This window comes from Halichoerus grypus, chromosome 13, assembly GCF_964656455.1.
Source record: "Halichoerus grypus chromosome 13, mHalGry1.hap1.1, whole genome shotgun sequence".
In the NCBI taxonomy this organism is placed as follows: Eukaryota; Metazoa; Chordata; class Mammalia; order Carnivora; family Phocidae; genus Halichoerus; species Halichoerus grypus.
This window is the reverse complement of record NC_135724.1, coordinates 76,018,947-76,040,302: the sequence shown is the minus strand read 5'-3', so window position 1 is coordinate 76,040,302 and position 21,356 is coordinate 76,018,947. Positions and strand designations below refer to the sequence as shown.

The following is a 21,356-nucleotide window of genomic DNA, read 5'->3' as shown; positions in this document are numbered from 1 at the left end:
CAACACAGTGTTTTCTTAAAGTCATTCAAGCCCTCTGAGCCTCAGTTTGCCCATCTGGAAAATGGAGAAAAATTCACCAAAATTCATCCATGTAAATGACATTTATCTCACTGCGCCAAGCCCTGGGCTGGGCTCCGGGGATACGGGGTAGAAGAGCATGTGGTTTCAGGGGCGCCTGGGTGGCTCAGTCGGTTAAGCATCTGCCTTCAGCTCAGGTCTTGATCACAGGGTCCTGGGATCGAGCTCCGCGTCCGGTTCTCTGCTCAGCGGGGAGTGTGCTTCTTTCTCTCTCGCTCACTCTCTCTCTCAAATAAATAAATAAAACTTTAAAAAAATAAAAGAGCATGTGACTTCAGGGAGTTTGGGCAATCTGGGGTGGGAGCCGACAGAGGGTCTGCCTCCCAACAACGCAGGTTTGGATTCTGGCTGTCCTCTACGACCAGCTCTTTGAGTTGTAGTATCTTCTTCACTGCTGGGTGCCTCGGTCTGCTTCTCTGTGACATGGGTGAGGACAGTGGTACTTACAGGCTTTGTCCAAGGATAGAAATGGTGTGTGAAGTGCTTGGAACAGCTCCTGGCATGCGGGAAGCCTTATGGAAACCTTGGCTAGTTATCATATGGCTATAAATGCAGGGTGGGGTAGGGAGCACCGAAGGAGCTTAAGGGATTTGTAAAATGTTGTCAAGCAGAAAGGTGAGGTCCCTTTATTCCAGATGAAGGGACCAGCACAGGCTGAGGCAGGTCTAGGGGCTGCAAAGGGTCTGGTGTACAAAGACATTTGAGACACCAGAAGTGGGCTGGGGGCCCGACGGCAGACCCCCAGGAAGTCCAGAAAGGCTGAGAAACTGGACTTTATTCTGGGGGCTTAATTTTACTTTTTCCACAGCCCCATTCTATTACCAGCTATTTCTGATTTTTTTCCCCTTAAACTGCATATAAATTGGCTTGCTTTTTCACTTGGCTTACTCTCAGCAAAATAATGTCCATGAAATTAGAAGTTTGATGTGCAGACCATATATTTATATATTTTTTCTAATTCACATTTAAATAAATACATAACCATTAGACATTTTCAAATAACGTTTGTCTAGCTAAAATCATCTCGTGAATGCCACTGGGGAAAGCCTTTTAAAGGCAAGATTTCTAAGCAAGGGTCAGCCATTTGTTTAAAAAGGAATAAAGAAAAGCAAGGTGGCTTGCTCATCATTTCTTTCTACATCCTCTGTGGAATATTAACTGCAGCTCAACAATTACAAAGCTCACCCACCACCTTCCCCCCACATCCGGGCCCCTGATTGGCTGAGGTATGGATGGGGAGCACCTGCTGCCCCTGAATGGCAGTCTATACCATGCTTAGGCATACACTGCCCTCTGCTGACCAGGAGAAGAATTACTTCACTAGAAAAGGGCTTGCTAATTTGTGTCACAATCAGATTTGTATGCTACTCTAATCTCTTTGGCTCTCTAGACCCTAGTGAAAACAATAATGGGGATCCCTCGAGCTGTTTTTATCCTTTTTGAAGAGGTAATATATTCACATGATTCAAAACCCAAAAGTACAGGGGCGCCTGGGTGGCTCAGGCGGTTAAGCGGCTGCCTTCAGCTCAAGTCATGATCCCAGCATCCTGGGATCGAGCCCTGTGTCGGGCTCCCTGCTCAGCGGAGAGCATGCTTCTCCCTCTCCCTCTGCCTGCCGCTCTGCCTACTTGTGCTCTCTCTCTCTATCTCTCTGTCAAAAAAAAATTAAAAAAAAAAACAAAAAATTTAAAAAGATTTAAAAACTTCCAAAGAACAGAAAAGTCTACTGTGAAAATTAAGTTTCCCTACTTTCCACAGCAAATAACCTCCTCTCCTGTGCCCCTCCCTAGAGGCAACCACGGTAACTAGAGTTTCTCATGCACCCTTCACAGGCTGTTCTTTTTTTTTTAAGATTTTACTTTTAAGTAATCTCTATACCCAACGTGGGGCTTGAACTCACGAACCCAGGATCAAGAGTCACATGCACCACCGACTGAGCCAGCCGGGCGCCCAGACTCTTTTTAAGTACCCTAAAAAATGTAACAGAAACTTTCTCTCTGCCAAAATAAAGCCCTCTCCCCAGACTAAGTCACCAGTTTAATGCTGGTTTTATTACATATTCGATTATACACCATCGATAATGACAACAAAACGAGGCAGATTTAATCGTTATCAGGAAATGTAAAATGTTTAGGAGACAATCTTTCAACACAGGGAGTCTGTAGGGAGAAGAAATATTACCTTGGTAAGAAAACGAAAGTTGAAATGATGGATCTAATCGAATGGACTTTAGTAATGCTGTCGTAAGAACGTAAAGTACAGCAGGATGCCAGGGGCAGTGAGATGGGGCTTCCTCATCCTACAGATTTTATTTGTAATGTTTTTCACACTTTCTGATACCAGACTGAAGCTAGTCACACTTTTTAAAAAAAGATTTTATTTCTTCACTTGGTGGGGAAGGGCAGAGGGAGAGGGAGAGAGCGAATCTCAAGGAGACTCCCCTTTGAGCGCAGAGCCAGATGCCAGGCTCGATCCCACAACCCTGAGAACATGACCTGAGCTGAAATCAGGAGTCTTGCTCTCAACCGACTGAGCCACCCAGGCGCCCCGAGTCACACTTTTTGGAGACAGGTACATGTGGCTTTCATGGACATCATGTAAAATAATAGTTCACATCTCAGGCTTTGGCATCCAACAGACTTAGGTCTGATTCTTTTGTGACCTTGGGCAAGTGGTTTCTCCCAGTTGAGCCTCAGTTTCCTGATCTATAAAATGGGGATGATCCTAAGTTTTAGAGTGAAGTTGCTGTTTGAGTGCTTAAGACTCAGTAGGCAGCATTGTTGTTATTCCAAAGCTAAGGGTCTTGGAAGATCTTTTCTCAAATATCTGGCCCTGAGACAAGGAGGAGGTGACAGGGAACACCAGAAGAGGAAGCACTGGGTAGTGTGCCCACAGATGGCTGCTCAGACCCTGGAAGGGGCTGCAGGATATGCCTGGAGCAGGGTCAAGGTGGAGAGGGAGAGAGAGCTACAACCCAGCCGGTCAAGGCCATGGGCTGGCATTGGAGTGGCTTATCAGGAAATGTAGGGGTGTCATGGTACCAAGCTTGATTCTGGCAACCAGCATACTGAAAAAGAATGGAGGATGTAGGCAATCAGGGCCAAGGAGGCGGATGGGGCAGAAATCATCTGAGGCAGCTCCAGTCGTTTAGAGCTTCCCAGTTAACCCGTGGAGGCAAGTGCTGAAAGCAGCCAGGACGAGAGGAGTTCACCTTACAAGTTTGGCGCAAGTAAGTCCATTTGGGGTCAAGGACCCAGGCAGAGATGAGGTCAGAGCTACAGCCCACCCTGTGTGGGAGCTGAGGCTCAGATCCAGACACTTGCCCCTGGGCTGGTGCTGATTCATCCAACACACACTCAACACGGTGCCGAGCTGGGGATACAGACAGCAGTGAGCTGGACTGACTTGCCCTCAGCCTCAGGGAGCTTCTGGTCTGTGCAGATGCCCCAGACCATTGGAGCGCCGAGTCCTGAGCTCCATAGGAGGGGTGAGCGCAGAAGGGGCCCCCAGCCCAGACTCAGATGGGGCAGTGGGGGCTCCATGCATGAGTAAATCACAGAAGACTGTGATGGGGATGAGGGGGGGAGGAGTTAACCAGGTCTACAGCCATAAGGCTAAATAAGGATTCAGGCTAGAGGGGACAATGGCTTGTGGAAAACCTTGCAGGTGCTTCTACATTCCTTGGAGAGAGATTGATGAGTAATTGATTCTGGCTGGAGTGTAAAATATTGGGGTTGAAAGAGATAGTGAGGGATGAAGCTGTGGGGAGGTAAGGGCGTGCAGAAAATAGGTACAGGGAAACCCTGAAGCTAAGGTCAAAACTTTGCACTTTACCCTGAGATGAGGTATAATGTCTTTGTAATTGAAGTAAAATTTGCATAACGTGCCCTTAACCATTTTAACTTCTATAGTCAGTGCATTTAGTACACTCAGTGTTGTGCAATCAACACCTCCATCTAGTTTTAAAGCACTCTCATCCTCCCCAAAACAAACCCCACACCTGTTAAGCCAGCGGTCTCCGTTCCTCCCAGACTCTTCCTCCCAGCCCTTGGCAACCACCAAGTGGCTTTCTGTCTCTATGGCTTTACCTGTTCTGGGGATTTCTTTGCAGTGGAACCATGCACCATGTGGCTGTTTAGGACGGGATTCTTTCACTCAGCCCAAAGTCGAAGTTTCATCCATGGTATAGCATGTGTCTGTGCTTCATTCCTATTCGTGGCTGAATGATAGTCCATTGTAGGGATACACCACATTTTGCTTCTCCGTTCATCTGTTCCATGAAGGGGCAGGATTTATGTTTCAGAAGGACTCATCTGGCTGTGGAGGAGAGGACTGGGGCCACGAAGGAGGTGCTGTCCCACAGTCCAACTGAAAAGGGATGGAGAAAAACTAAGGGCGGTGGCCGAGGAGACAGGGCAAGAAGGAGACCCAGAAGCTGAGGTCTCCTGGCAGGAGCTCCAAGAAAGCCTTGCCCTCTGGCAGCAGAGAGGGGCTGGAGCCGGCAGGGACTGGCCCTGTGGCATCCTCCCTGAGGGGGACCTGCTACACCCAATTCCAGTCCCATCGAACTCACCTGCCTGCCAGCACCTGTCCACCTCCTCTTTGTTCTGGAGTCACGCTGACATCCTGATTTCTCAGCACCTCCCTGGATGGTCTCTGGTCAACATCTCACTCGGGTCCTCAGTGGAAAGCCCCTTCTCGGCCCCAGGCCAGTCTCTGGGCTGCTAAGTCTGCATTTTCATCTCAGTTGCTGAGGACGGTCCAGCGGCAGGGACCCTGGATGCCCCTGGTGTATCAAATATGCTGGACGGACAGGCGAAATGCAGGCTTGTCTTAGAGATGAGCAGGGGATCAATTACCAGCATTTGCATATATCGGTGGAACTCGTCTACCAAAAAGGTGGATCCAGAAGGATTTGGCAGAGAAAAACCTCATTTTTTCATTGCTCCTTGATTCATGGTCTACTTTTTTTTTTTTTTTTTTACTTCTCAGGTGGAAGCTTCATTTTTATAGGTTTTCTGGTCATAACAAGTGTGGCTCAGTCTACTAATCACAGAGCCCTGAACCTCATTCATTTTCAAACTTCCCACATCCTCCACAGGGCTCCTCGGGCTGGGAATTCTGCAGTGGGAAGGGGCTGGGTGGGCTGCTTCCTTCTCACGAGAAAGCCTGACCGGACAGCCCTTTAAAAAAGTAAGAATGCTTTTTCTTAAGCTATTTGCTTATTCTTAGCTTAGGGGACCTCTGCGGAAATCCCAGGACAATAGAAGTTACAGTGAATAGTCTGTTGCACACTGTTTACAAAAGGCATTCACATAAATTAGTGTTTCTCAACCTTAGTGCAATTGACATTTTCAACCAGATAATTCTTTGTTGTGGGAGGCTATCTTGCACAGTGTAGGATGTTTAATAGTATCCCTCTCATCGCCTCCCCAGTGGCACCCCCCCTAGTTGGGACAACCATGTCTCTAGACATGGCTAACTGTCTCCTGGGGAAAAAAAACCACCCCTAACTGAAAACTACTGATGGAAGTCATCTGATGTCATTTGGTGTAAACAGCGGTCTAAAGAGAGCGTGATCATGGCAACCATGATGATGGTAAGGATGATGGTGATGGTGATGGTGATGTTCATAACGACACGGTGACACGACATAACATTCGAATGACTTGACCAGACTTGCTCAGGTGCTCTCAGTACATCTGGCGTTTGGTCCCAGATTTTCAGGATGCCTTACCTCACTCCGAAAGCCCAGGACATAGACTGGAAATTCACAGACAAGGAACTTCAAAAAAAAAAAAAAAAACCTGGTACCCTCCATGCAAGTATCAGAGCCAAGAATCAAACCAGAGCTTGCTGATTTCCAAGGCAGCGCGCTCTGCTACTTCCTACTTTACAAAGAGCCATGCTAGGGTTTTTGAATGAAATTATTTGCCCCCTTGAAGATGCTTCTGCTGCATTTAGATCATTGAAATGAGTGATAGAGTAAAGCCAAGTTGCAGACTCTCTGGAACTCACTATTACCAGCAGATCAGCTGTGAAGTCAGCTTAAGAAATAAATATTGGCGATCTACCATGTTTCACACCAGCCGAATCCAGCACTTCCGCGGACGATTGATGTTTTCATGGTTCTTAGAGTTAAGAGCCTCTTCCCTATCACAGGTCAAGAGCTGACCTCAACCGCACGGTTTCTGCTGTCAAAAAGCCTCTCTGGCAGGCTCTTTCATACCCTAGCATTTACCGAGCACCTATGGGGTGCAAGAGAAGGTGGCAACTCCAGAATTTCAATACAATAGGGTTTAGAGGCTGTAGCCTTCGCTGGAAACTGGCAGAGGGTATGACGCGAGGGGCTCTGTCTTGAAGCCCCACATGCAAAACCAGCGGACAGCTTTTGTTAGGAGAGGGTGTTTTGGGGGTGGTGCAAGGGAAGCTGATGGCGGCCATGGGGGCAGTTGGAATCTCCCTAAGCCGGCCCTGGGGACAACTTTACATGAGGAATATGAGAGGTGTTGCAGAGCACATCACTGTGAATACATCCCCTGCCCTCTGGGAGCCACCCTTCCACAATGTTCCTTGGGTTTCTGTTGCTTTGTTCTTACTACCGGAAGGAAGCACGGGCTTGGGTGGTTTCCACCCCTCCTCCGCCCTCCCAGACTGGGGAAGGAGAACACGGTCCTGGGGTGCTGGATGACGCTGTCAGGAGGGCGGGCTATCAGTACTCTGCATCAGTTCTAGGAACTTCGCTTAGGGCCAGTTCCTGGAATGCCTCTCCTCAGACAGTATCTGTTTGCTCCCATCCCAAGCCAGATGACATCCAAACACATAAACTTGGCTCTCTAAGCCCTTCAGGGTCTGGCTCCTATAGCCCTCCAGGCTTCCATGTCTATACCCACAGCTGGGGATCACTGACCACTGGGCAAGTTCCTTTAAGAGCCAAGATCTCCATCCCTATCTCCTTCTGCCTGTGCTTTGCCATCTCACCAACCCCTGCTTATCAACCTTCTAGCCCTCTAATCTTTCCTGAAAATCCGAAGCAGGCATCACCTCCTCCAGGAGGGCCTCCAGGATGCCCCCCCGTCTCCTCCCTCTGCACTCACCTGGATCGTAATTGCTACCACGATCCCTGGTTTCCTAGTCTAAATCTACCACCGCTCTGAGATTCTTGTGTCCTCTGACACAAGCTTGGCAGATAGGAGATATTCAAAAATATTAGGGAGAAGGACACAAGCAAAGGTGAAAGATGTAAGAGAGGGGGAAGGAAGAGAATGGAAGGGAAAAAAGGCATGAGTTAATATCTGTAGGCAGCCAACGCTGACTTACCTGGCGTTCTTTCAATCAGAGATCAATTTTCATCTAGCACACCTCACATGACACATGTGTTTGCAGTACACGGAAGTGCTCTCTGGATTATTAACTGTCCATTGCAGTCCTGATATTTAGTGTCAAGGTGCTTTCCTGCATTCCAGCCTTTGGAAATGGGTCGTCCTTTCATGTTATGAATATTGATAGCAGGTTTGAGCATATTTCAGGAATAAGGTGCCTCCATCCCGCCCTCCACCCCATCCCCTAAACATCATAGATACCTGGGTTTGATTTTGAGGACTTTGCCATATAATGATTGGAAGGCTCATTTCACCTGACATGGAAGATGCAGGTTCTAATTAAAATGCAGTCAGCTTGTTCTGCATCCGAGAAGAAGGGAAGACCCATGCCACACCCCCAGCAGGTAACCCAGGGCAGGTCACTCAGCTTCACTGGCATTGAAGGCAGTTCTACTTACAATTCAGCATTCAACTGTGCAATGAGCTCTTGTAGGGAAGACCATCTCCTGCGTGAGTCTTCAAAAACCCAGTCCTTCCCCAAACCCAGGCACCGTGGGTGCTCGTGGGCAGGATCAGCGTGTCCTGCTCGCATCTGTGGTCTCTGCCTACCTCAACCCCGGTTCCTAGCCTGGCGCCTGCCACCAAGTATACCTCACAAACCTGTGTGTTGCCTGAAAAAATAAATCAAAGGCTTGTTGAATGCCCATAACTGTGTTTCACAGGACCCCTCCTCTTCTCTCTGCCCCACCCCCCAGCCTAAACCTGAGCAACAGCGACATCCTGACTATCTATGATGGCGATGAGGTCATGCCTCACATCTTGGGGCAGTACCTTGGGAACAGTGGTCCCCAGAAGCTGTACTCATCCACACCGGACTTAACCATCCAGTTCCACTCGGACCCTGCTGGCCTCATCTTTGGGAAAGGCCAGGGATTTATCATGAACTACGTAGGTAAGTGTCTCCAGTCCGTGTGTGTGTGTGTGTGTGTGTGTGTGTGTGTGTGTGTGTTTAGATGGTTTCTTCTAGATATGTCTTTTGGAGGGTTCTGTGCTACACGGGTCTTTTAATATATTGGCACAGTCTTTTAATTTATTGGCACAATAAGTATGTGTAGTTTTTAAACATTTGGGCTCTCTGGTGGGAAGCACCAGGGTTTGAGTTTTAGTACTGCTATCAATGGCTGTGTGATCTTGGGCAAGTCACTTAACCTCTCTGAGCCTCCTTTCTGTCATCTGTAAAATGGAAAAACTGATGGCTGCTCCAGAGGGTCGTTACCAGGACTTAGTAGATGATGCCTCGTGACTTTCAGATTCGCAGTGTTTCCCTTGTAGTCAACTGGGACTCTCTCATCAGCACACACTCTTGCGTTTGCAACTTCTCAAAACAGCATCTCCACCATCTTGCCTGAACTGAAGCTGGGCTCTCCCTAAGGGCTCTTCTTCCCCTGTAACCCCATCCAATGGAGATCACACATTCTCTCCCACCTCCTGTACTGTAGGACCCAGGGAAGCAAGAGGTGTCTTCCTTGCTCTTCGATGTGGCTTCCAAACCATTTCTCTCGCCTTCACATTAAAACAGAAACATAACCCAAAACAACTGCTATGAAGTTCAAGCCAAGTTCACACTTGGCCATCCAATACCCTCTTCTTACCATTTCTTGCATCCATAGCCTTCCCTCCTCATTCCCCACCTGTGACTCCCCCTTCTTCATTGCTGGCTCCATCACCCTCCGCGGAACACTGGAGAATCCCAGGCTCCACCCTGAGCCCTGTCCTCTGTCTGTCTAGACTCTCGCCCCATACACTGCCCTCCAGTCCCAAGGTCCTATACAATGCCTCTCTGTTCTTTTGGCCCCTAATTTGTACCTCCAACCTTGACCTCTCCCAATGAACTCTCTACCCAAATCCCTGCTAACTACCCTCTTGCATGTCTAACCAGCATCTCAGATTAAACATGGCCCAAACAGAACTCCTTCTGTCCCTACCCCCACCTCCACCCCCACCCAACTGCTTCTGCCACCGGCAGCCCAGGGACCGATGTGAAGTCCCACTAATCCCAGCCCTGGAAAGGATTTGAACTGACAGAGCTTCTGCTCCAACCCTATCATGTCACAGCAGAAGAAGCCTTGGGCCACCAAGGATAAAGGACTTGCTCGTCGGGGGCAGACCCTGAGGCTCACACCCGGGCGCTCTGGCTCCCCTGGCTCTTAGCGTTTCTCTACCCCTGATATTCTTGGCAACAGCGGAGAACTTGGGAGACACAAGGGGGTACTTAAGACCTCACCTCTTTTGACATCCAAGATGGTGGGTGGTTGCACCTTGAGGATTTCAATGGGCAGGATTCAGCCAGCAATCAGAGAACTTGCTTGGGTCACCCAGGAACGAGGCAGACATCTTGATTTCCAGGACGGAAAAAGGGAACAAAAACGGGGTTTCATTCTACCAAGTCCCCCCACTACCACACCCACCATCAAAGATCCTCTGGCTTGAGGCAGATTCCATGTCTGTGATTCCTTCTTCTCCCTGGCTTGAAGACTTGCCCATCCATCTCTAATATAAAGTATTATCTGTGTCCCACCTCTTGCCTCTAAAATACAAGCCACTTCCTTGACCTTTGGCTGTCTCAAAGAGCCATATGCATGTGAAAATAAGTCCCTTGCCTTTTTGTGTGTGTGTTTCCAGCTGGTAGATGTTTCTCATCCCTGCCCACTCTGTGTACATCTATCAGAGGGACAGACACAAGTGTTGATCTTTTTTGTTTCTCGGGGACCTTTTGCCCCTTGATTGTGTTGTTAAGTGTTTTCGGAGTGTTATTGCTGCTACTTTCTGTGGGTTCCCCTCTCTTTACTGGGCAGGGCCCTGGGCACAGGGGGACGGCTTGTGCTGGTTGCCCAGGCGATGTGCCGTCCAGAGTCAGCTGCCTTTGGAGGGAGAGTTTCTGGTGACTTGGCTTCAGTCTCTCTCCTTAGACTTCTCTTCTCCTTGTTCGCCTGCCCCCCACCTCCTACTTGGAAGATGAGGTCATAGTTTTGCTCATTTGTCTCCTCTGGTGTCTGAGTCAGTCTTCCAAAACCCCATTCAGCAGCAATAACACTCTGAAACCCCATTTCAGCTCAGTGACAGAAATCTGACCCTATCCAAGGCTGCTCAAGGTTAACCCGGAAGTCTGGCCAACATTCAGTTTGGCGCCATCTTAAAGAGGAGGTGCTCCTCTTTATTGAAGCTGAAACTTCAGACTTATGTGACAATTTGAAATTGGCAGGAACTCTTCCATATATTATTTTCTTTCATCTTCAAATGCATATCTCCATTTTCTAGAGAGTTTGGTCCACAAGAGTCTCTTCACACGTGCTAGGCCCTGCACCAGGCACCAGGACCCAGGGATTTAACCAGACATAGATGCAATTCTCATTGAGCAGAGAGATCACAGGGAAGGGTCATGGGGTTTTGTGGTCATCTGGAGATTTCTGAAGCTCCTAAAATGATCTCAAGGCCGACACCCAGCTCTGCAATGTGGCCAAGGCTAATCTGCTAGGACTACTGGTAGAACCTTCCATAGGAACACTCTGGGCTTACCTGGTTCTGACCTCCCATAATTCTGTTTTACCCAGACAGAAGCAAAGAACCATTCTCCTCATTGTTCCTTGTGCTTTGTCAGTGTCTGTGGCCAAGGGCATGGAGGCAAGGGAATAAAAAAGCAGAGATGAGCAAGCAGTGTTTTTCAAAGAGATATTGGTCACTTGTGTGCTCATTCCTCTAATGTTAGGATAATAAGTAAGCTCCTTATTGTAGGTCAACTCCACTCAAATGACAGTGGTTCCTAGGATGAGGTCTGCCATGAGCATAAGACCAGTAAATGGTGGCATGTACTCAGTGCATTTGAGTATTTCTTTTGCCCCGGAGTTAGACCATGATGCTGATCTTGACCATGAGACTGGGAACATGACTTCAGATCCCCGTATTCCTAGTGCCTGGCATATAGTAAGTGCTCACAAAATGTTAATCAAACAAATGAATGAATCCATATAAAACTCATCTAAGTGTCATATAGTGCACATTAATTAGTTTTCACATTGCCCTCAGTGATAGACAAGGTCATGATTCTTGTCTCAACTCTACGATTGGGGACAATGAGGTTCAGCGATGTTTATCAACATGACTGGAGTCACACAGCTTCTAAAACAATGACCAGAAGGGAAGTCCTCCAACTCTTAAGCCAGTTTTCTCATTCTTCACAAAGTTCAGGGCCCACAAGAATGATGATGCCAGAAACTACGTCCAGGATGCTGGCTAAACATACAGATTTCTGGATCAGAGTCTCTGGGGGTAGAGTCTAGGAGCTGAACAGGAAGGCTAACTGACTTAGGCAAGGCCACTGAATTAGTAAACAAGATCTGAGTAACAGTGTCCCCGACTCGATAATCATGAATGTGATGAACACCACAAAGGCGGGGTGGGGGGGTCCCACGGGAGCATGTCACCGTGCTGGCTCAGACTGAAGAGTCAGACAAGCAAACCTTTCTCAGTCTCGAGGCATTTGGCACAAGGCAGACCACATACCCATTATCTACTCCTGTTTCAACCACAGTTTGAGCATTTTTAGTTGTGTCCTAAATCCAGGGCTTGGCTGATTTTTCAGAGGCCTAAAAATAGAGGCTCCTGTTCCCCACGAAGCAATTCCGGAAGCCATCTCCCTCTCCCCTTCTTATTGCAGACACCCCTGAGATCTCCGTTCCCCAAATAAAATCATGATGAAATCCCAGGAAAAGCCATCGCTTGTTTCTCAGAATGACTTTCCTGCAGACAGGGAAGGTGCTTTGCTTTCCCCAGAAGCACATAAGAACTGCAGATTAATTATACTGCGTAATTAGCTCTCTTCTCAAAATCTGTGCAGTGGGCACTTGGAAGCAAGAACAGTAATAGTGGACTTTGCTTTGCTACCTCAGTAATGAGGATTTGCAGAAGGAAGGCAGGATTATTCCAATCTGTGATAATGAGCTGTGTGTAGCTTATTTTGGAGTGTGGTTAATGTTCGCTGATGATATGCAACATGATTTAAAGAATGCACCAATAATTATTTTTATTTCAACAGTTGAGTGTTTATCTTAATCTGTATTACAAAAACATATATTAAGAATCCATCAAACCCATGAATCTACAGACATTCTTAGAATGAGGCTGAGTGTGTTCGCTACCATTGCTACCTCCCAAATTAGCAATGCATATTTTTCTAAAGATTTTTTTATTTATTTGAGAGAGAGAGAGAGCATGAGTTGGGGGGAGGGGTAGAGGGAGAGGGAAAAGCAGACTCCCCAATGAGCAGGGAGCCCGATGCGGGGCTCGATCCCAGGACCTGGAGATCATGACTTGAGCCAAAGACAGACACTTAACCAACTGAGCCACCCAGGCGCCCTGCAATGCACATTTATGATCACACACTTTCTGTGGGTCCAGAATTCAGGAGTTCGTGCCGGATGGTTCTGACTGGGGATTTCTCATGATGAGTCTGTAGTCACGATGTCAGCCAGGGTTGTATTCATTTGAGGGCTTCAGTGGGGTTGGAGGCTCCATTTCCAAAATGGCTTGCTAGTGTGGTTAGCAAGTCAACACCAGTCGTTGGCAAGAGGCCTTAGATTCTCTCCACATGGCTCACTCCAGATGGCTGCCTGAGCATCCCCACGGGTGGCACTTGCTCTCTCCAGAGAGCAAGGGGAGAGCTTCTCAACGTCCCTTATGACCTAGCCTCGGGAGCCACACATCATCACTTCTGCAATAGCCTGCTGATTGTGCACATCAGCCTTGCTGGGCTTTGCGGGGAGTACACGAGAATGTGAATTCCAGGAGGTGAGAATGACAGGGTGGGGTGGGCGTCATGAAAAGTGAGGGCCTGAGACACAGGGAGAGGGGGTTGCCCCCCAAATCACATTGCTAATAAGTGGCAGGGCTAGGATTCTGTCTCTCTCTAAATCCTAAACTGACTTAGTCAAACCAAAAGAATGCTTGGTAAGGAAGAGCTTACCATAAAATCTCACTATAGCAGAGTTTTTGTGGTTTAAGGGATTTTGAAGTGTGTTACTTATTTCTGGAGACTTCTTCTTCTGTTTGCTCTTTCCTCTGACATTTGTAAATGGAACTCCACACAGAAAAGCCCACCTCCTCATCTAAGGATGATGTTTTTGTTTTAAAGAGGTATCAAGGAATGATTCCTGCTCAGACCTGCCAGAGATCCAGAATGGCTGGAAAACCACTTCTCATACGGAGCTTGTGAGAGGAGCCAGAATCACGTACCAGTGTGACCCGGGCTATGACATAGTGGGGAGTGACACCCTCACCTGCCAGTGGGACCTCAGCTGGAGCAGCGACCCCCCATTTTGTGAGAAAAGTAAGAGTCATCTTGTTTTCTTCTTCTAGGTCGGTGGGGGGGGGGGTAAATCCCTCCCAATGAGTATTTTTCAAGTAGATGCAGCGAAGTCACTTCATGTAGGATCTGGCCTCCCTCCTACTCCACCAGCTCGCTGGCGCAGCTCACAAATGTCCTCTTAGAGCTCTAGGGCAGGGATGTCAGATTCAGGGGCCTCCAGAAGCCTGGCAGATAATGTAAATGAGGGAAATAGGCTGAGGGAGAGACAATAGGGAGTGCTGTAGACTGCGGTGAAACCTTCGTAGAAAACATCATTCAAATTCGTCATTAAAATACCTGTAGTAGCCACACAAGACCAATCTAAGTTCAACCTTGGAGCCCCAGTTCAAAATCCCTGTCACAGGTAGCTGGCTTCATCCAGAGAGCACCCATCCCAGCCTCCTGGCGCCTTCTGCTTGCTGCCCTCAGGAGTGTGGGCTAGGCATGGCTGGTGATAGCTGCGCCTGGTGTCTTGAAAAGTGGGAGAAAAGGGGGGTGCTTCTCTGGTTTCTACACTGAATCTTAGTAGGGGTGGGGTGGTCCTGCAGCCATCTCGCTGGGAATCCTTGGGGATACTTTGGTAGCCCTGCTCGACCTGCCTTGAGTGACCAGTTGCACGATAAGAAATATTAAGTGTCAGCGGAGAAAGAGGGTATTGGGGAAGGGGGGTGGGGGTTATATGCAATTCCTGTCACAAATATTCCCAAGGCAAAAAAAATTAATTATAATTGGGGGAAACATGAAAAAGCTTGCTAAAAATCCTCAAAATTGGCTACATAAACATCTGCTTGTTCCACAACAGTATGTGGGTGGGTGTGTGTATGTGTGTATCATGATGGAAAATAAAAAAACCAACAATGAGAAGCGCCATGGATGGTGAGACCCATCGCAGATACGTTAACATGATCTACGTCATCATTACTTTTTTTCCCGCAAAGATCGTATTTACTTATCTTAGAGAGATAGAGAAAGAGTGCGAGCAGGAGGAGCAGAGGGAGAGGGACAAGCAGACTAAGCACAGACTCTTCACTGAGCGTGGAGCCCAATGTGGGGCTCGATCTCATGACCCTGAGATCATGACCTGAGTTGAACGCTCAACCAACTGAACCACCCAGGAGCCCCATCATTACTTTATAAAATGTTTTAAACATACATGCCTTAATAATGATTTTTTAAATTTTTGAATAATAATGATTTTTAAATATTTCGAATTATGATTTTTGAAATTTTTTGAATATTAATAACTTTTAAATTTTTTGAAGAATGATTCTTAAATCTTTTGAATAATGATGATTTTTAAAAATTTTTTAATAATAATGATTTTTTAGCGGCACCTGGGTGGCTCAGTCAATTAGGCATCCAACTCTTGATCTCAGTGCAGGTCTTGATCTCAGGGTCCTGAATTCAAGCCCCGCATTGGGCTCCATGCTGGGCGTGGAGCCTACTTAAAAAAATAAATAAATAAAATAATAATGATGATGATGATTTTTAAAATGTTTTAAATAATAATGACCCATTGTGTTAATGGGTTCTAAAGGCTTGGAGGGGACATAAACTAGCTCTCTCTGGGAAACTCTTCAACTGCCTCACTTTTTGCCACGAAAAGACCCAAATTAGAGCAAATGAATTTGCATTGGGCCCCTTCTGGATATCAGCATTTATGTTCCCATGCTGGTTGCCTGTCACTCTGCATCTAAGACAGAGACTCACCAACCTGCCCCAGTGGCTTCTCTTCTAGTGAAATAAGAACAGCAGAACATCCTGAGAACAGTGGGGTTCCCCCCCAGAAATCCCTGGGGGTCGTCAGTGCCTTTCATTCATTCATTCATTGGTTCAACTACACTCTCGACATCAAAAGATGTACCTAAACATATCTTCCCATTATGCAAGTAGCAGGTGCTTACTTACAGAACTCAAGCAGTAGTAAAATTACGAAGTACAGAGTGAAAATCCCTCATGATCTTCCTCTCCAGAAATGAGGCTGCTCTTAAAAATTTATTCTATGTTGTTCCAGTTGCGTTGTGTGTTACACATACGCAAATAGACATACATAGGTACATGCTTATTGTGCGTGTGTAGACACACAGAGATACTCGTACAGAAACAGCTATAGATAAGGATATTTTACCACTGCTGTTTTCTCAACTCAGTAATCCAGATACTTTTTCATATCACACATGTTGTGTACTTCATTCTTTTTTTAGTTGGCTTATTGTTTTCCCTTTATGTATATTGATTTTTTAATTGAAAAGTAACAGATGCTTGTTTTACTAGATTCAGGCACCACAAAGAAAGCAGCGAAGGCCCCCTCACTTTGCTCTCGTTGGTGCTTGCTCAGGATTTCATAGAACAGCTGTTCCATATTTAACCCTTCCCCTGTTAAAGGATCTGCATTTTGTTTTGTTTTGTTTTGTTTTTTCTTTTTTACCATTACAAATAACGGTGCAATGTACATCCTCGTATGTAGGTCCAGATGCAAACATTTCTTTGGGCTACTTCCTATAAATGGAATTAAATTCGGGTCTCTTTCATCCTGGCTTCTTTTCCAACCACCTTTGATGAGCTCAGAGGCATTATCTTCCAAACAGGAAAAGAATCAAGTTAGGAAACTTTCCAGATCATCCAGTAGTTCTCAGCAAACCTGTGATCATCAAGCGTCCTAACGCCCTCTTGGTCTGATTTCGTCCGTAGTTATGTACTGCACCGACCCCGGGGAAGTGGACCACTCGACCCGCTTAATTTCGGATCCCGTGCTGCTGGTGGGCACCACCATCCAATACACATGCAACCCCGGCTTTGTGCTGGAAGGGAGCTCTCTTCTAACCTGCTACAGCCGAGAGACTGGCACGCCCATCTGGACGTCTCGCCTACCCCATTGTGTTTGTGAGTCCTAGCTGCTGACTTGAAGCAGATGGGGGTTCGCTTCTTCTTATTCGTGGTGGAGGGCTGGGCTGCTAGGAGGAGGCATTCCACCCTTCGAGAGCGCTTACTGTTATTACTATCCCCTGATCATAGCTGGCAGATTGGAGGCATGCATACTATAACATTTACGGTACATTGCATACTATAACATTTACGGTACATTTACTGGGCCCTGGGCTAAGTCCTTTACTGAATGTCCCTCCCTTCTGCCTCCAGTGGCCTTGTGAGCAAGGCACTGTTGTCTCGTTTGCAAGAAGAGGATACTAAGTTCAGAGTAGTGAAATCATCACCCCAGGTCTCACAGCCCATTAACAGTGGAGGCCAAGGTCAAACCCAGAGCTGCCTGACTCTGCTGAAAATCAAGCCATCCACAGGACACGAAATTGGTGGATTTAAACTCTTCTTTGGTCTTATCTACGTGAAGCCATTAAGGCAGATGTTTGGTTAAGAAAAGACTTTGGGGGTTTCTTAATCATAAAGAATCAAAAAAAAAGTCTTCCGAAGTCACTCTGACAAGGGAGGAATTACTACTATTCTTGCCAAGGAGAGAGGGTTGAGAGCGGTGGTCCAGGGGGGCTCAGCCTGACTGTGCATGGAATCACTCGGGAAGTTTTCAAACTCGCTGGAGATTCTGATGCTCCTGGTCTGGGGCTTAGCATGAGCAGTGAGGTTTTTCAAAGCCGCCTCCCCCCACCCCGGGTTCTGATGTGCAACCAGGGATCAGAACCATTGTTCAGAGGAAACAGGAGGCGACGCAGAAGGAACAAAGCCTCACACAATGTTTGGACTTGAGAGACCGTCGGCTGCGCTCATATTTTATATGAGCATGTTGTGAGCAGCTCCATTAAGGGTTCAGCCAGCTCAAGTTCCAGAAGCTACCAGTAGGGCTACATCAAAATTAAAAGCTTCTGCACAGCAAAGAGGGACTTTCTTATTCTGGGTTCACGTGCAACAAGGAATCTTGGACCTCACACCATGGGTCCCCATCTGCCTCTTTAGTCCAGGTCCTAGAATTTCAGAGCTAAGGACGTCTCAGAGGTAAAATACGGTATAGCTGATGGGTCATTCAGACAAAAGACACATCTGCTCTCTTTTACAGATAGTAATGGTTGCTATTTATTGATTGTGTAAGACATCATGCTAAGCAGATTATATGCATTTGTGAATGTAAGTCTATGTATGTGTGTGTGTGTGCAAACATACTAAGAAAACTAAAGCTCAAAGGTGATAAGAGACAACAATAGTTACAGTTTATTGAAAGTGTAAAACACGTTGCTGGGGAGCCTGGGTGGTTCAGTCGGTTAAGCGTCTGCCTTCGGCTCCGGTCCTGATCCCAGGGTCCTGGGATCGAGACCCGCATCGGGCTCCCTGCTCAGCGGGGAGCCTGCTTCTCCTTCTCCCTCTCCCTCTCCCTCTGCCCTTCCCCCAACTCATGCTCTCCCTCTCTCAGATAAATAAATAAATCTTCCCCCCATAAATAAGTAAACAAATAAAACACATTGCTAAACAGATTATATATGTGTGTGAATGTATAGGCATGTGTATGCATACATTATATACATGTATACATATGTAAGTGTGCGTGCATGCGTGTATGTGTGTGTTTAAAGGCCGCTGAGACTCACAGGGACATGTGATTAAGGTCACAACACTTTTTCATGAGCAGAGCTGGGATTCCAGTCTTGGAGCCCCCAGCCCCTTCCACCAGCCTTGCCCCGATATATTTCACCGTGGGTGACTGGGGACAAACCCAGGCAGGGATGTCCCAGCGAAATTGCAGCCTATGGCTCTAACCCCTCACCCACAAGCACATCCCTTCCTAGTCCCCAGACCTTTGGGCCAAGTTCACAGTGCATTATAGGGAGAATTGTGTCTCCCGAAAGGAGATGCTGAAATCCTAACCCCAGTACCGTAACTGGGACCTTTTTTGGAACGAGGGTCTTTGCAGATGTAATCAAGTTGAGGTGAGGCCCTACAGGATTAGGATGGGTGCCAATCCAGTGACAGGTGTCCTCACAAGAAGAAGGAAATTTGAACACAGAGACCCAGGGAGAACACCATTCTGTGCCTGCAAGTCTAGGAACACCAAGAATTGCCAACTACCACTGGAAGCTAGGAGGAAGCAAAAGCAAGGACGGATCCTTCTCCCCAGATTTCAGAGGGAATGTGGCCCTTGAAGGCCACCTTGACCTGGGACTTCCAGCCTCCAGAGCTGTGAGACAGTGCATTTCTGTTGTTCGAAGTGCTCCACCCCCTCACCCATGTCAGGTGCACTTCGCTAAGGCAGCCCAGAACCCCCATTCAGTTCCCGTTTCCTCCAGGGTGATCAGAAGCTGCTTGAGCCAGTCAAGCTGCAGAGACCCAGAGATGAGAAGCTAAAAATAAAAGCTTATTTAAAAGTACTGAGAGGTGGAGGTATCATTTAAAAAAGAAAAAGAAAAAGAAAGAAAGGAAGGAAGAAAGAAAAGCCACTTCCCTAATGAGGCATGGCCTCCGAAGATCCTCTGGGTTGCGCTGGCTGCTGGGTTTTGGAGACACAAGCCTCCCTCCCTCCCTCCTGGGCCGCCTTACCCTGGAATCTCAGTTGTGACAGCTTCCCTGACACCCGCACTAATGAGTCACGAGCCAGGCTGGGTGTCAGGAGACATGCGATCTTCCCAGAAGCCCAAAGAGGCGCCCGGCATGCGCTTCCAGTCTCATTACGGGCTGGCAGGAGATGCGAGGCAAGAGGTTGGTCAATTCTGGGTCGGGGGGGTTGGCAGAGGGAGAGGCAGGCTGTCTCCGGGTTCTGACGGTGTTTCCAAGGATGAGTTTTTGGGCAGCTATAGCTTTAAAATGTTTCCTCTGCTGAACGGGGGGAAATGCCCCACAGGATGTGCTCTTTCACCATGCCAAACCCTTCCCCAGCATTACTACGTTGAACACTCATGAAACTGTATGGGCAGTACCTGTGTTCACTTGAAAGCAGGCAAAGGAGGCTCAGAGAGGGTGAGCAGCTTTCCTGAGGTCACACAGCAGGGAAGGCGAGAACCCAGGATTCCAGCTGAAGCCTGACTAAGCCCAAAAGCAGCATTTTCCCACCTTATCACTCTGCAGTCCCAGCTTCTGGGCAAAGCTCTGGTGCTTTAATCTGGACAAAGATCTTCCACCAACAAGCTCATGAAACGCACAGAGCCAGTTGTAAAAGCTCTGGATGTCTGTAGCTTCTGTTCACGGTGACCCACTCAAGACCATTGTTTGGTCCAGCTGGGACTCCAAACCATGTCTTTTGACTCCTTCAAGAACTGACAGGTCAAGCATGGAAGCAAGGAAGTGTCTGGAATTCACAGCCAAACACACCTCCCGCCCAGCTCTGCTGGGTGACCTTGGGCCAGTAGCTTGCCCTCTCTAGGCCTCAAAGCCCTCAGTTGTGAAAAGGGAATGATACTCCTTGCCAGGCAGGGCAGTTGGAAGCAACTGAAGCAATTATTCAAAAAGTGCCTCCAAATGCAGGCACAGGCATGTCCAGACTTTCTCAATTCACGGTACCCTTGGCGTCTCAGGAATTTTTTTGGTAAATATCCTAGACCAAAATACCTAACAGTGCCATTTGTTAAGTAGTTAGGACCAAACAACTTAATAAGTAGCTATATCCTGACAACTTAGGAGCCATTTGAAAAAGTAATGCACATATTACAAGATTTGATTTTGATTGCGCTTTTTAAAGATTTTATTTATTTGAGAGAGAGAGCAGGGGGAGGGGGAGGGGCAGAGGGAGAGAATCTTAAGCAGACTCCGCCCTGAGCAGGGAGCCCAACGTGGGGCTCAATCCCACGACCCCGAGATCATGACCTGAGCTGAAATCAAGAGTCGGACGCTTAACCGACTGAGTCCCCCAAGGACCCCATGATTCTTAATGCATTCTTAAATAATTAGAATCATAGCTACAGGGGCGTGGGTGCCTCTTGGGCTCCACCAAATTTCTTAGATTTTGGCGTCAGACTGGACCACCTTCATTCCATTCCACACTGATTTTATCAGAGCTCTTGCTTTTTAGTGTAACCCCTGCAAAAAAACCCAGCTTTGCAAAGACAGGGCATCATCAAAAGAAATGTAGCTCTGTCTAATGTTGGCACCATTCATATGGGTCTGGGAGATGTCCCTTTGTCTCCTCAAAATTTTGAAAAATCTCAAAGGGGTGCTGTTCATGGTGGCACCCTGGGGTGCCTCGGTGCACAGTTTGGGAACTGTGTGGCAAGGGCCCTAAAAATACAGCAGTGTCTAAACAGACATGATCCACATTCTCATGGAGCCTGGGGTCTGTTGGAGATGGGAGGAGGAGAGCCAAATCTGTGAAGGAAATAACAATGAATCCCCAATCACCTCCTCCAGGAAGGCCGCCCTGACTGCCCAGGCTAGGTCATGTTTCTCTTCCTATAAGCTCCCATGGCTCCTACAGTTACATTGATCACAGCACTTGCAGCAGCTTGTTGAAATGATCTCTTTATCTCTTTGTAGAACTGAATACATAACTCACTTGCCAGGATTATATCCAATGGGTTTTTGCAGGCTCGAGAAATGACAGTACTTGCTACCCTTACTACCGTTGATGTTGTTGGCGGTACTAAATGCGGTCATTGTTTCGACTTCCCTTC

General features: G+C 47.4%; 1 protein-coding gene across 5 annotated transcripts in view; it reads left to right on the top strand.

The window, feature by feature from the left end:
- SEZ6L (seizure related 6 homolog like) overlaps positions 1–21,356 on the top strand; it is a 176,404-nt gene that overhangs the window by 138,664 nt on the left and 16,384 nt on the right. For all 5 annotated transcript variants that reach the window (XM_036105192.2, XM_036105191.2, XM_036105190.2 and 2 more), the window contains exons 10-12: positions 8,156–8,352; positions 13,588–13,782; positions 16,492–16,683. In XM_036105192.2, coding sequence (XP_035961085.2) covers positions 8,156–8,352; positions 13,588–13,782; positions 16,492–16,683 — 584 coding nt within the window. The remainder of the gene's footprint in view (positions 1–8,155; positions 8,353–13,587; positions 13,783–16,491; positions 16,684–21,356) is intronic.